The 15,789-nt window shown below is 44.3% G+C and overlaps 1 protein-coding gene across 1 annotated transcript; it reads left to right on the forward strand.

The window, feature by feature from the left end:
- The first annotated feature begins 7,139 nt into the window (after positions 1 to 7,139).
- On the forward strand, positions 7,140 to 10,128 carry sox11a (SRY-box transcription factor 11a). The gene has a single exon (XM_084044064.1). The coding sequence runs from the start codon at positions 7,293 to 7,295 to the stop codon at positions 8,370 to 8,372; it is 1,080 nt and encodes a 359-aa protein (XP_083900190.1). The 5' UTR covers positions 7,140 to 7,292; the 3' UTR covers positions 8,373 to 10,128.
- Positions 10,129 to 15,789: the final 5,661 nt, after the last annotated feature.

Genomic DNA, 15,789 nt, shown 5'->3' on the forward strand with positions numbered 1-15,789 from the left:
AGGGCTTTTGATGGAATAACGCTGTTTCAGGGATTTTCACTAATTTAACTTTGTTTTTTGGTGGTTGTATGTCATTGTATGTGGTTTGAGGGATTGATTCCACCCCCCCACCCCCCTTCCCACTACATTGATGAAACTGGTGCTAGAGGCACCGTGGGGAATCCATCTTGCGCTGATAACTTTGAGCTATCTTATCTGGTCACTGTTCAAACAAGAGTGAATGCTCAGATTTGCTTCCAGGTGTTTGTCTCACTGTGGGTGCGTTTTGTCTTGTTTTTTGTTTTGTTTTCAAGGTTACAGCTTGGAGAATGCAGCTGATTGATCCACCAGTGCTTTTATTCAACCACATTTTAGCTGGTGACTAAATTTATGGTGCTGACATACATAATGTCATTCAACCCTGATTTAGCGCTGTCGGTGTAGCACTGCTACTACTCAGAGGACTTATTTACATTTAAAGAAGAAAAACTCAAGCTGGCTAGTCTGCCGTATTGTGTTTTTGGCTCCATTCCACTTGTTAGTCTGTATATTTAACGCTTTGCATTTTATTGTTTGGTTCCTACAACAACCCTTATATAACATCAACCAATAAAAACCTCTTTTGGGGTTTGACGTCTTTTTTTATTTACTTAATGTGGTTATTGTAGGCACATGTAAAAGATTCCCAAATTGCACTTGTGAAATGCCAGGGAAATAAACGAGGTTGGAACTGGGGTGGAACTCAGTGGTATAACAGGCCAAAGCTGTAGAGAGATTCTTGCCACTGAATATTACTGCAAAGAATCCACCAGCCAGCCAACAAGAGCTAAATAAAACATGTTTTCCTTAACCCTGTGTTATCCTGCATTCACCCCAATTGGAAATAGATAAATTAACACAAGTTGCCACCAAACTATAACTTTAATTCTGGGTTATTGAGTGGGTCCTGCCCACTAATTACAAGGGGTGAAGTATCTAACATTGTGTTCCTTGAGACTTGCCCAAAGGCCATGGATTCTCGATTTGTCAAGCCGCTTTGAACTGTCACTAGTCGACTAGCTGGTGGTGCAAAGATCATAAACCAGTAAAACTTCAGAGCACAGGATGCGACTGTGAGGGTGACTAAGCACACTGGAGGCCCAGCGCTAGTCTCTACACAGACTGGCCTGTAGTCAACACTATCTTATCTTGAGAGGGGGCAAGTCTGGGCTGGTCAGCAGGGAAGCAAAAACACACACAGCTTCAATGGGAACCGTCCCACACTTCTGAGAATCAACTGCCTGGGTGAAATGAGATAAACAAATCCTTTTCTCTGCCTGCTATCTTAAGGCTATGTTTTTGGCCACAGCAACTTGCTGTTATTGATGAGCTACCATTCCCAGAACAAATTCAAAACTCCTGGGACTCAATTCATTGAAAAACAATATCCTTACTCCATCTCCGTTCCATTAATAAAGTAATGAGGTATTAAATCCATCACCTTTCAATCTTGATAGATGTGTATACAAACCGAAATGATGCAGATACTCATGCATAGATTCAGTCTTCAGTCTTGCAAATGAAACTCTCCCTGCTCTTTCTAAAGTCACTTCCAGTGTGGGAGAGCAAGACCTGACCTGCAGCCATACAATCCATCAGCATTAGTCCTACACAGTCTCCAGACTAAACACACTCTCATTACAGTGGCTGTGAGCGCCCTGAGGGATCGTCCTCCACACAAGTTTATTAGCACAAAATGCAGCGTACAGTACGCAACTAGGTACCCCGGACTCATACAGTAAACATCATTTTTAACGTTCCTGCTTTATAATTAAAGGATTTAAATGGGCAGAGCTTATAGGGTATGACAACAGGTGACATGGCAATGTGATTAGTGTTGAACGTACTGTTCTGCTTAAGCCGCGGTAGCGCTCAGATGATGTCATCTCCTCCTGCAGGCCTCTGTGGATTCCCCCTGATTAGTAGGGCAGAGCCTGTACAGTGGAGCACAAGGCAGGGGAAGGGGGACAGGCTGGGAACTGAGACGGAAAACTCTGTCCCTTATGTTTTCTTACTGAATACCAACAGTCGTTACATATGCCAGAGATTATCTATGTGCGAGTGTACAACCCAATTCTCACATCCCTTGTGTGCAAGGGCATAGCAAGAACTCAAGTCATTTGCTGTTCAATGACATATTTACTTGCCCTCATATCCGCACCCATCCATGTCCATTGCTGAGTGTAGCTAGCAAGCTGACATGTGCAGAGTCTGCAAAGATTGTCTTCCTCGGGACTTACTGCCTGCTCTTGGTCTGGACAGAATATTTACTGGCAAAAGTGTTTGATTTAGTTACACTCGGAGAAAATCATTAAGCTTAGCTACAAGAGAGAATACCTTTGCACAGTCTGCTTTTTTCCCCCCTTTTTGCTTTTTTTGTAGCGGTTTCTGCACAATAACTCTGAATTTTACATTTCACCACTACCTAATTATATCAGGATTACCAAAATTAGGGCATCCCAAAAGGCGCTTACATCTGGAATGTGTTGTGGATTTGACTGCATACAACCCACCACAATGTCTGCATTTGCTGAATGGTGAACAACTCCGCCTTCTGTAAATGAAAAGAGCATTTTTTTATTTTTTTTTGCAAGGACAAGTGCACACAGGATGCGGCGGCAGCTTTTGGCCCCTGATTGTGTTTGTGTGACAAACATTCCAGCGCAGTGCTCCAGCGTCAGCTGTTTACATTCACGACAAGACACTCCAGTCTCAAGTATCTGCTAAGCATTAGACCTTGAGAGACAGAGGCCACATCAAGGAGGTCAACAAAGAACCTGACACCCTGGAGATACATTTGCATTGAGTCGAGAATGTAAAGCAACAACACGGCAAAAAAGGAGAAAAAACTAAAGTTGTCCTTGGGGCCACCAAACACTCAAGTGGTAAAAACATTCTACCTCCAAACTGCTGTGAGATCCTCCTCATTGTCAAAGCTTCTCTTATCTTGGAAGAGACAGGAAGATTGCGTGCTCACTGAGTAACGAGACCACAGCGCCAGACAGTGAAATGAATGCCGGGCAGCTGACATAGCTTGTTTTAGTATCATCTCACCACTTGAGACAACTAAATGGGCCGCAGTAACTGGCAACTAACGTACAAACTATAAATCATTGTATTCACAGGCCTGGCGTCAGGTTTCACCTCCAGCCTCAGCTACGGGTAGAAGGGGGCTGTAAGTCTGTATGGAAAGAGACATGGGTGGGCAGCTTACCTAATGCAACTTGCAAGCTGCTGGAACTCAACATACACATTCTATGCATAGTCCCAGATTAGCATTAAGTGACTGCACTGTATGTGCTAGAAAAGCACCAATTCACTGCACGGCAATAAACATCGTAACCCGAGTGCAAAGGATATTCAAGAATGTGTCCGTCAAGTGGAAAAGTTAATTTGCGTCTGTATGCACTACCAAAACAACCCCTCTCCCCCCTCAGTGCCCCCCACCCCCCCTTACCCATTGTGAAGCCATCAGATAGTGGCTTCCAGGAGTCCACACCTGTCTCAAGGCTATGCAGAGGAGATGGATCCATGCATTTTGAGCATCAGATAGCCTCTAGCCAGGGTTAGTATTGATCTAACGCTTCACTGGCCCTTTGTGAGAGCAGCAGCTGCTTTGGGGGGCTTTTAGATAAGCAATGCAGGGGGAATTGTTTCTACAGAAGACCCCTTTCAATGTTCTTACATGAAAACCATTGCTTAATTCAACACTCCATTGCTCTGGAATAAAATGTCCTCTCCCCTGACATGAAAAGCGGCAGCAAATAAGCATTAAAGCATCTGACTTCAGGGTATTGGAAATCACAGCGTATTAGCAATCACCAAGTGATAATGCGAATCTCTTTGCATTTTCACATCGTTTTGACCATTTTAATCTCTACTTAGAACAAATAAATGACTGAAAACACAACATAACATAGCAATATCGCCAGACATGGCTCATCATGCTGATCGCAGACCTGGTCAATGAATGAGACTGGGGGTTGGGGGGGGGGGGGGGGTCGGGTATGTTTGTATTCCTGGTGAATCTTGTGTGAGGCAGGCATGGCGCTGAGACCCTCCCTGAGATGACTCATAGGCTGCTGGATGGGCTGACACCAGCACCTCATTCACAGCCAATAATGAGCCATGCTAATGAGCTGCACGGCCGGCCTACATGCTCACCATTAAAGCAGCGCTGTGATTCATGTCCTGCATGAGACCATTGTATAAAAAGATAGGGCTGGCTGGAGCAGGCCGGGGGGTGAGATATGAACGCGTGAATGTGAGACGGCGAGGTCTTTTCCAGTGCAGACGTGAAATTTAATTTGAAACGTTGTTTTCTCCCTGAGATGGGGAATAGAGGGCAATGAGGTACAGGTGCTGTATGCTCATTCGTATATGTACCATCATCATTATTGATGTTGTATACTATATGATTTATGACTGAACATATAGGGATTGTTGTATTCCATCCAGTGAGTGAATGCTAGTCGAGAAAACAGAACAAAATGGAGTAAATTAGCCTTTTTATATGGACAGAAGAACAGAACGTTTTATCGATCTTAATGAAGCAATTTCTTGGAATTCCATGCAGACACACAGCCAATATGTGCTTGCAATTTCGACCTACATATGATACCCTGCTATCAATTCATTCCAAACGCCCTGCTATACCCTGTCAGTGCCGTCCTTGATCAGAAGATCAAATAGCACATAAATGAATCCATCAGAAAAACACACTAGCAGTGAAACATGCATGTGCATGCTCCTGCCTCCAGAGACTCCAGCACCGGCACATATATCTGATAAGGCTTAATCAGCACAGGGTGGTCATGATAAAGCATTTCAGCACTATCTCTGTCTCATACAGGAACAGAGAGAGAGAGAGAGAGAGAGAGAGAGAGAGAGACAGACAGAGAAACGCTGCTGCCTCTCTGCCGTTAAACCTTAATTTATACTCCATGGCACCATGGTGTCGCTTCTTCAATTCATGTCGGCAAGCGACAACTGGGGTACTACGGAGAATAAATTGGGCTTTATTATTACTATGCTCTATGATGGCAGGAGAACAGAAAAGGAAATCACCTTCTACCACTACACCCCCACCCCCCTTCTTCCACTTCCCTTTCCTTGCTCTACCTTTTTTGCCTAATTTATGCGGAAACAGCCGATCTACAAGCTCTCAGGGAGACGTTGTGAGCTTGTAGATCGGCTGTCTTTGGCACGCGACACCGCCATACGCTGAAACATAAATTAGGATATTTTTTCCCCTTCTCTCCCCCCCCTCTCTGTTTCTCTGGATCTCTCTGTATCAGTAGAGACACTTCATAAGCTCCGGCTGGGGAGAGAACGTAGCGGCTGGGTGGGGGAGGGTTTCAAAAGGGTAAGTGATTGCCCTCTAGGGGACGAAGGAGAGAGAGAGAGAAAAAAAAAAGCAGGACGCCTTATCGCCCCAGCCTCCCATAGCAGTGCTGGCTGCCACCCAGAGCAGGGAGGGGGGACGCCAGCTAGCAGCCTCTTGACACAGCAAACTCAGCAGGGAGCCTTCCATCCCCTTGTACAGGCTGGGCTGGGCTCAAGGCTGAACAGCCAAATGTTGCTGTCTGAGAGAGAGAGAGAGAGAGAGAGAGAGAGGGTGTTGTTGTTGTTGTTTGCCCGTGTGCTGGGAGGATTGAAATATAAGTAGCTTTCCACACATTATAATGTCATTTCAAGAAGGCTGGAGATTTATAGTAGGCTTAATTTACATGCCTACAGTAAATATTAGCCTATATGTTCTGGTAATAATAATAATAAATAAAAGGAAGCCCTGGCTTGGACATGAATGAATGATGCATGAAAGAGTTGCTATTTTAAATAATAATAATAATAATAATAATAATAATAATAATAATAATAATAATAATACATCTTATGGTAATTTGATTAGCTGTGGTGTGAATAAGTGCAAACAGACAGCCAATATCCCTGTATAATAGAATTAACCAACAGTCCTATTTGAATCACAGAAGGCTGGAAACGATTAACACCAACAACAACAAAAAAAGGTGTGATAACAGTAGGCGGCCATAAGATAACAGTGCAATGCAGTGGTTTATACCCTAAGTTAATGCTATAGTGTTGCTGTGATGCCACAGCCTGTATCCCCCTACAGCGGCCAGACAGCGCGTCGCACCACCGCCTGTGTCCAAGCGCCACCTTCAGTATCCAATTTAGGAGTGAACATAAATAAATAAAAACAACCACACATAACCTATATCTTTTCTCCAGATGCACCAGAAAAGGGTATAGTTGTCTGACTGGAGGAGAATAACACCCAATCCAAGCTGTTTTCCCCCTCCCCATCACTTCTAAAAAATGGGAATAAGCTTGTAGTTTTTTGCCATATGTGCGCCTGGATGCATGATGTTGTTCATCTTCTGTGTGGAGCTCAGAGTGCTAACTGTGTGTTTAATATGCCTGTCTCGCGCAGCGTGGGTCCAGACCGGTGTTGCCATGTTTGGTTATTATAAGCAACTTTGGGCTTGTTTTTCTGTTAAGTTGTTTGTAAATATTGGTGGTTGTTTTTTTGGGGGGGGGGCTTGTTTCTAAAGTGTTGTTGCTTATTTGGGCTTGTTTCCTAATGTTATTCAAACCAGTGGTTGTCAAATATTTTCATGCCAAGGACCCACAAATTAATATGTATTAGTCTGTGGACCCCCATTTGAAAATATTTGTGGCAGGGACCCCCATACAAGATTTGTGTTGTTAACATGTTTTAAAAAATAGTCCAAATTAGCAGATCTACAAGCTCACAACACGTCGCGTTGTCAGCTTGTAGATCTGCTATTTTCAAATAGCTAATGTAATATGTTTAAAGGGCGAAGGGCTCGCTTCTTTTGGGATTGTTTTCATATACCTGGTTGCTTGCTTCTCTCGCGAAACCTGGCAACACCGGTCCAGACACTGTGTGCCACAGATCCCACCTCCAATGAGAGGCTGGGGAGGGGGAATAAAGGGTTAACGGAGTCTGCATGGAGTCTGTATGGGCGGAGTGGAAGCGACGTGATTGGACGACCATCCCTGACGTAATGGACATGAAAAACCCGATAACTAGTTAAGAAGGCAGTTTGTAACTCTGGAAAAGAGTGCAGAGCTTGAGAGAGAGACACATAAGAGCAGAGAACGTGGGACAAAACCGGCGAGAAAAGAGCCGCTGAGCGTGTTTTTTTTTGGCCGTGCAGTGTTGTGGGCTGTTAGACCCCGCAGCGTCCGGACGGACAGAAACACACGGCCACTGGTGCGACGCGACCATGGTGCAGCACACAGACAACAGCGAGACGGACGGCAGCATGTCCAGAGAGGCCACGGACTCGGAGGAGAGCGAGTTTATGGCGTGCAGCCCCGTGCCCATCAACCCGGACTGGTGCAAGACGGCGACCGGCCACATCAAGAGACCCATGAACGCGTTTATGGTCTGGTCTAAGATCGAGAGGAGAAAAATCATGGAGCAGTCGCCGGACATGCACAACGCCGAGATCTCCAAGCGCCTGGGCAAGAGGTGGAAGATGCTGAAGGACAGCGAGAAGATCCCGTTCATCAGAGAGGCCGAGAGGCTGCGGCTGAAACACATGGCAGACTATCCCGACTACAAGTACCGACCCAAGAAGAAACCAAAGCTCGACGGTTCCAAGTCATCGGCACCGTCCCCGGAGAAGTGCGGAAAAATGTCAAAGACTCCCAGCAAGAAATGCTCAAAGATAAAGACTAAGAGCGGCTCCAAGTCTTCTTCTCACGGCTTCGGGGAGGACTGTGTGTTTCCCAACTTAAAAGTTACAAAGACCGTAATAAAGAGTGAACTCACTGACGATGACGACGACTATGAGGAGGACTATCGGATGAGGATAATTAAGCAGGAGGACGAGGAGGTGCGCATAAGGCCGTATAATGTAGCAAAAGTGCCCGCAAGCCCAACTTTGAGCTCCTCCGCCGAGTCCGAGGGGACCAGCATGTACGAAGAGGTGCGGAACGCGGCGCCCAACAACAGACTGTTTTATAATTTCAAAAACATTACCAAGCAGAGCACAATGTACCCTGCTTCCGTCTCACCAGCATCTTCTAGGTCCGTTTCCACATCTTCCAGCTCCAGCGAGGACGATTTGCTTTTTGACTTTAGTTTAAATTTCGCCCCCAGCGCTCAAGGCTCAGAGCTGGGCAATCCAAATTCAGGAAATCTCTCCCTCTCTCTTGTGGATAAGGACTTGGACTCGTTTAGTGAGGGTAGTCTGGGCTCTCACTTTGAATTTCCAGACTATTGCACACCAGAGCTCAGTGAAATGATCGCAGGGGACTGGTTGGAGGCGAACTTTTCTGATTTGGTGTTCACTTACTAAATTGAAAAGATCCTCTCCTAATAACAGAGAAGGAGAAATTAAATTATATGTCCTGCTCAAGTTGTTCCTAGCCCTGCCTCCTCTGTGGTTTATAGGGGTCCGGGGGAGGAGGAGGCGAGGTGAGGTTTGAGGAATGAGATGCTTATGAAGCTGGTAGCAAAAAAAGTCTGCAGACGTTTTTCTGGCAGCATGACAGGGTTTTATGGATTTTTTTCTGTAGGTCTACAATTACTGTTCAGCTTAAACGGACCACAAAGGGAAAAATCTGTGAACTTCTATGCATCTTATCCTCTTAAAAACTGCAGGGAGCTGAAAACGGACTGTGGACTGACTCAAAGCAAATCTGTGAACTGACAATGTTCAGGATATTACTTTACAACGGTTTATGTAATTTCTAATTGCCGCAAATGTTTGTTTTTTGTAACTGATTCCGTTTACCTCCTGGTTTGAAAATTAAGCAGCCTAAACCTCTTCAGAATACAGGTGTGGAGGAAACATTTTGATACATAACAGACCTCATCTTTTTAAAAGAAAAGTAAGATATTTTCAGGCATATTTTTGTACAGTTAAAAGGGAATGTTCTTACTGTGCTTTCAGTGAGTTTCAGGCACTTCTTCCCTTTATCATTTGTTTTAGCATGCAAGGGAGTCCTGGTTTTAAGGATTAAGTTAAATTAAAACTTGCATCAAAATGCCTTGTGATTTTAAACTAGGTTTTGTACAGTTGTAGAGCAGATTTGTTGAGTATTTGTAGACGATACAATGGCATCATGGGGAACACATACCTCAGAGCTGGAACTAGTTTCAAGATTGTATATGTACTGTAATATAGTAAAGTTAGGAGTTTATGTATATCATACTCGTGATATGTGGATGGGTCCCAATCGCAGGTGTGAAACTGGATTTTGGTATTTTTTATGGCACATACTGTTTTTTCCCCCTCATTTTTTTGTGCAATATATACTCTTAAGATACAGACCATCAACATTTGTAGCAAGTGATGGAAAAACAGACGTGCACTGTCAACATCATTACCTGTTGTGATGCTGAAGCCTATCTAGGCAGAAAATAAACAGATCAGCTGGAACTGATGCAAAACAATTTAATATGGCCTCGTGGTGTGATGCATAATATGGAAAAATGTAAACAAATATCCCAATTTGAATGTTATTTGGCTCACAAGATTGAATATTGGGCATATTTGTCACCAAGCTCTTTTGAATTTGACCCAAAACTAATAATATAACGTTCTGGAATAGGGCATAGTCTGGTACAGAGTGGTCTGGCATATCTAACAAACAAGCAAAAAAACATTCCATAGTCCTGTTTCATAAAATGAAACTTTTTATTTTAAAACTGAAGACTGCCTTCTTTTCTTAAAACATTAACCATAAACCTGTATTTTTATTTCTTGCACTTAAAAAAACAGATATTGATTATTTTTATGTGGGTCCTACATATGAAGTCTGTTTGAATAAAAGGTTTGGAATATGACCTAATTATATGCCAAGACATTTGTTTGGAAGTTCTAGGCAGTAGTTATTTCACATTCCAAGTGTGAATCTGTCTTTGACTCATCTTTTAATAAATAAGTACCTACCACCATCAACTGTCCTTTCAGTTTGTGAATATATGTACACAGATGTGTTATTTGTTGAGTTTCAAAAGGATGTGATGTCAGAATGATGCCTATTTTGTATATAGGCTGATACTCTGAAATGGATGGGCTCAAACTAACATGTGAATTCACATTTAATAAAAACAAAAAAGGAAAACTTTAATTGTGATGTTTAAATGTCTTACTATTCAAAATGTGCCGTTTTTTCTATGCTGTTTCCCCTCACCCATTTTTCTGAATCCCCCTCTTAAAACGGACCCTGTGCCTTTAAGAAATTGAATTGCCCGCTCTGGCAGTCTGCGCAATGTGATTGGTGAGATTGTGTGGCCTCTTGGAGACTGAGCTTGGAAACGAGAGCCGTCCCTCTCAGCATGTGTGTGAGACCTCAGTCCAGTAAGCTCTCTGTCTGGCTTCCATTCAGAAAAGTAGCACTTACTTACTCTCAATAACAGAAAGGTTTCAGAGTTGTGTATGCTGAGGGATGAAAACATGTTATGAAGTGGCATACAGTATTGTGTACACATATAAAGACAACAATAACAATGGCCATAACTGCCAAGGACTTGTGTTATTACTGTGTTATTACTAAGAGTAAATTTGGAAGCTTTTTCCTAATGGCCAATATCCATCAATCTTTTATACTGTAATTGGTACATGTGTGGAGGAACAGGGGACATATAGGTCAATCTTGAGAGAAAAAAGTATTTGAACAATAATACATCAACAACCTAAAAAAACAAGAAACTGCTGGAAATAGGTTAAACTACTGCTGAATGAAAGAGAATGAGATCAAAAATAAATTACCACAGATGTAGCCTTTGCATACAATAACATAATCAGTGAGATTCCTTGGTCGTGTGTCAAAGGAACTGGATGATGTTATGGCTCAGACAGCGCTACAGGGATGTTGTCATCCTTAGCACCACAGCTCCTGTTAGGTTATTGCCCTGATATATTGCACTAGGGGCATTGGTACAAATGAACAATGAATAGTACATCATACAGCAAGACACAAGATATGATGTCATTTAAAATATGATTACAATAGCATACCATAGATAATCTGCAACAACATTGATTTGCATTGATTATATTGTCTCTACGTTGTGGCCTTGCCTCCTCTGTACCTCTAGAGGACCATTGATGCTGTCTTTTGTCTCCTGAGGCCCGGTTAGCACAAGCTCACCTTTAACTGATCACACATAAAACTAGGAGCCAGAAGCCTTGGCCACTGAGAGATTTGTGTTCATTACACCAATAGAATCTAATGATGAATATTTGCCATGCATGGCCGCATGCCGCATGCATGGGTTCTGTCCCTCCCATTAAGTCAGTTTGCGAATCTGTAATAAAACATTTATCTAGCTATTACTTTACCTGACCTATTGGTCAAAGTTACTAATGGGTTCCAGGATTATTCCCAATAGAATCTCAACATTGATTTTGTGTTCCTCTGAAATATCTGCTCAGGGCTAATGCCATTGGTACACGTTGAAATGAAATTAGTGACCCGTTGAAATTTCCTTCTATTTCCTCCTTAAATAAATAAATGGAAATCTAGAATGCTCGGGAGACACTGAATGAGACACCGTCCTCCCAGGAATCCAGAGGAGGAAGGGGGGGGGGGGGGGGGGGATTGTGGCGACAAAAGAAAGTAATTTCCAATCCCTTGAGCGTTTAAATCATTCATATAACTCAGGATGTCACGGCCAAATGCTGTACGTGACACCTATACAAAGGCCCCTGCGGCAGATCTGAAGGGTTGGAGGTTGATCTCCCGATTTGCAAGTTGCATGAAGTGGACACGAGAAAAAAATGTCACTTGTAGTCTCATCCTCCGGGGGTAAAAATCCCATATCGACACTGGTCTACCAATGTCGAATGGAGCTACTATAAGGCTCTCTCTCTCTTTCTCTCTCCCCCTCTCTCTCTCTCTCTCTCTCTGCTATACAGACTGCAACCCAGCTACCTTGGCGGCATTACATCACTGCTCAGACTATGCCGCTGCGCAGTAAGATTCCGCGTTGTGTCATCGTTGATTCACATGTGCTCTCCTCTCCTCCCTGTGGGAGGGTGTCTAATATTGCTGTGGGAATACTGATGCATGCTCTCCATGCTCGAGGTCTCACAACAACAAAAACAACATGGTATGGTTTATAACAACTAAATATAAACCTGTGTGCTGTCTGTTAATTGACGAGCAGACAGGATTTATATCTCCTCCAGACCTGCTGTCTATAATAATGTGGTTGACGGTGACACCCCTTCCGTCCTAAATGCTCTCCTATCCTCCCACGTTACACAAGCATGTCATGCTGTTAGATGGCTGCTGGCGCTTCACAGATCTTGCGAGCGGCGTGACAGTTCAGTGAGATGACACAACAGCAGTTGGTCCCCTTTTTTTTTATACGCAGCAGCGACTTCTCCTATAGAATCCAAACAGGAGACAAGTTATCTGGAAATCAAAGCCCTTCGCCTGTTAGATAGAATACTATTAGACGTCAAACAGCGTGTTGTTATGATCCATGAGAGAACCATTAATGCTTATTTTCTGGGTGTCTTTCTGCGGTGAAAGACACGGATGTGTATATATATAACAATCTTGTATCTTTGCAATGTTCTGCAGTCCCCTTGTAGATAGTCAGGGGGAATTTGTCTGTGAAATTGACTGCCTGAGCAGCAGTCCAGTCCCCGTGTCCTCTGCTCTGGTCTTGGCCCCGGGGCTAGTCCTGCTGCTGTTGATGGCTATCCATTCACTGTGCCCTCCCTCTGTATGGGAGGGAGGCAGGAGAGGGAGCATCGGCCCCATCTGCCGCAGTGATATTTACTATCCCTTCACATTTGAGAGAAGGGGGTGGCAGGGGCCCAATTCCCTCATGGTGTTTTAGCCCTCTGGCAGATACACGCGTGCACGCACGCACACTTGCACACAAACAGACAGACATACGCAGGAAGGGAAAGAGAGAGAGAGAGAGAGAAATAGGAGAGAGACGAGGGAGAGAGGGGAAATGCACTATTGCACCCGGGGTTAAGCTCAAATTTGACTCAATGTGGCTTGGAGACAAATCAGGCAGAGTCAGCGGTAATGTGTATGTGTGTGTGTGTGTGTGTGTGTGTGTGTGTGTGTGTGTGTGTGTGTGTGTGTGTGTGTGTGTGTGTGTGTGTGTGTGTGTGTGTAGCTGGGAGCGAGCAACCTACCTGGCTGCTACTGCCTAATCATCCATTCACAACTTCATCATGTTACTTCTTTCTCCCCCGTTTTTTCTGCTTCAGTCTATAAGCAGAAAAAGCAGTTAACTAAACTCAGAGAGGGTTTTAAAGGAGGCCTAGGGAGCGCGCTGTGAGGACAGCAAGTTGTCGCGGGCGGTTTTGGGCTGGCAGCACTATTGTCTTGAAGACATAGAAACAAACAGTTCAATCACTCCTCCCCGAATCTGCTCTGACAGGTGGTAAGATCTCATTGGGAGAAGGTCACCTTTTTCCCCCTCTTTTTTCCTTCAGAGGGCTGGAGGTCATGCATCAGTCATGTGAATTATCTGCCGCAAAGACAGGAACTCACTTGCACACCTGCTCTTCTCTTTTCAGTCTTTACTCCAGGCTTTAATTTGATTGTGTAAAAGTCTCATGCATGCAATTCACTTTAAAGGTCCGGAGGTCAGTGTTTGCGATGTGGACTTTTAGCTGTGCAGCCCTTGCATGTGTGAGAGAGAATCAGTGGTGGAAAAAGTACTCAAATTCTTTACTTTAATAAGTAAAAGTATCAATACTGCAATGTAGAAGTAGTCTGTTACAAGTAAAAGTCCGTAATAAAAAATATACTTGAGTAAAAGTACAAAAGTATTGGAATCAAAATGTACTTAAAGTACCAAAAGTAGAAAGTACTCATTATGCAGAATGTCCCATTTCACAAGTTCAAGATGTATAACACGTATAAAAATCTTTTGAAAATAGCAGATCTACAAGCTCACAGCTTGTAGATCGACTATTTTCAAATGGCCGAAATGTATAGGGCTGAAGTGGTTAATGTATGTTTTGTAATAACTAGAAGCTCGCCCCCGCTACGCGGGGGCTCGCGTCTAGCCCGCGGCCACGCCCACGTAGCGCCCGCGGCCACTTGGCAACTCATATAAGTGGCGTAGCGTCATGAGGGCCAGTGGGGCCGTGGCTCGGTCAGTGAAGACCCTGTAGTGCGGATGATATGTGGCATAGAGGGGCAGATTGTAAATCCCCAGAGGAAACATCCGTGGGCTACCATTGGTTCAGCGATGTGTGCGGTCGCCCTGCGGCCCCTCCTCCTCCACCAATGTGCAGTATTGAGAGCCCTGACGTCACAACAATTGGAGCGATGGGCACTGCACTCTGGTTGGTTAGGGTACACCTAGGGCCCAGGTAGAACCCAGTTAAAGCCTGCATGGGCAAACCCAGTTAGGACCCGCCTTGGTCCCACATAAACATGGCTAGTTGGGGCCCACCTAAGGGCCAGGTAGAAGCTACTTATAGCCTGCATGGGCATCGCAGTTGGGACTGAAGTGGATGCCGCTGACATTGCTGACATGGGGTCCATATGGTTTAGCCCACCTTGAAACCATATGGGAACTACACTGGCATGCTGGCTGGAATGCAAACGCTGCATCATACCTGTAGTGTTTAGTTTGATGTTGTGTGTGTAGCAGATATACCTGCAGTGTGTAGATCAATGTCCATATGTCCAGTTTCTAGTGTCTCTGTCTCTCTCTGGAAGAGGTTGCACATGAACTCTGCAGCCGCACTGAGGCGCTCCAACACAAACACTCTGACATTAAGCTGCTTCACACAACAAACATCAGCAGCACGCTGCTGTTTGTCCAAAAGACACAATATCTCCTCTCCGACCGACGTCATGTGTTCATGTATCGACAGCCGTACAGACTCCTTTTGACACATTTTACCTCGTTTATCCAGCTCTCGCTGACTCTCCACATCGGGCTGTTATAGCGCCACCATGAGGCTGATTAGAGAAATCTCAAGTGGAATTTCTTCCTCGGCATAGTGGGAATGTGGGTGCAAAGTTGCACGGAAAGTGCATGCTGTGTTCATAATGTGAGGCATTTTGGTCCAAACGGAGCAGTCCTGCAGACTTTGGAAGCCATTTTAGCCAATCAGGATGGAATATGAAAGATCTGAAAGAGCCTTTTTTTTTAATGACTGTGGAGATACTGTGTACCGATTTGCGTGATGTTTGGGCAAAATATGTAGGAGTACTGTGAGAAAATGTGTTTAGCAAAAAGCAGCCTCCTGGTGGCACTGTAACAGGGCCATGTGAAAGAAATAGGGCAGAGGTTCTGAATTGGCCTCCAGGGAGTGTGTGTGCACAGTTTCGCTGCGATCAAGTCAACGATGTGAGAGATTAGCTATCACAGACGGACGGACAGGGGGTGAAACATAGTCTTGCGCCATGCCTTTCGGCCTGGCGGAGACAATAAAAAAACGAAAGTAAAGGAAATGACCATTTCTGCAACAAAAGTAGTCAACAAACTATACTATAAAAACATGGGCCACATTGTCAAATAATCTAAGAAAGAGGCAATCATGTAGAAAATAGCCGATCTACAAGCTTACAAAGCCTCTCAGCGTGAGGCGTTTCGAACTTGTAGATCGGCTATTTTCACAATATTTACTTGTGGAACGGAGTCAAACAGAATGGGGGGGTCCCCAGATCAAGTACGTTTATTTGGGGGGGGGGGGGCGGCCTGAACGGGTTGATAAGCACTGCTCTAATCTGAGCGAAATTATCTGAATTTACTACATGACCATAATGCAG

This window comes from Gymnoscopelus microlampas (genome assembly GCF_963454915.1).
Source record: "Gymnoscopelus microlampas genome assembly, chromosome: 20".
In the NCBI taxonomy this organism is placed as follows: Eukaryota; Metazoa; Chordata; class Actinopteri; order Myctophiformes; family Myctophidae; genus Gymnoscopelus; species Gymnoscopelus microlampas.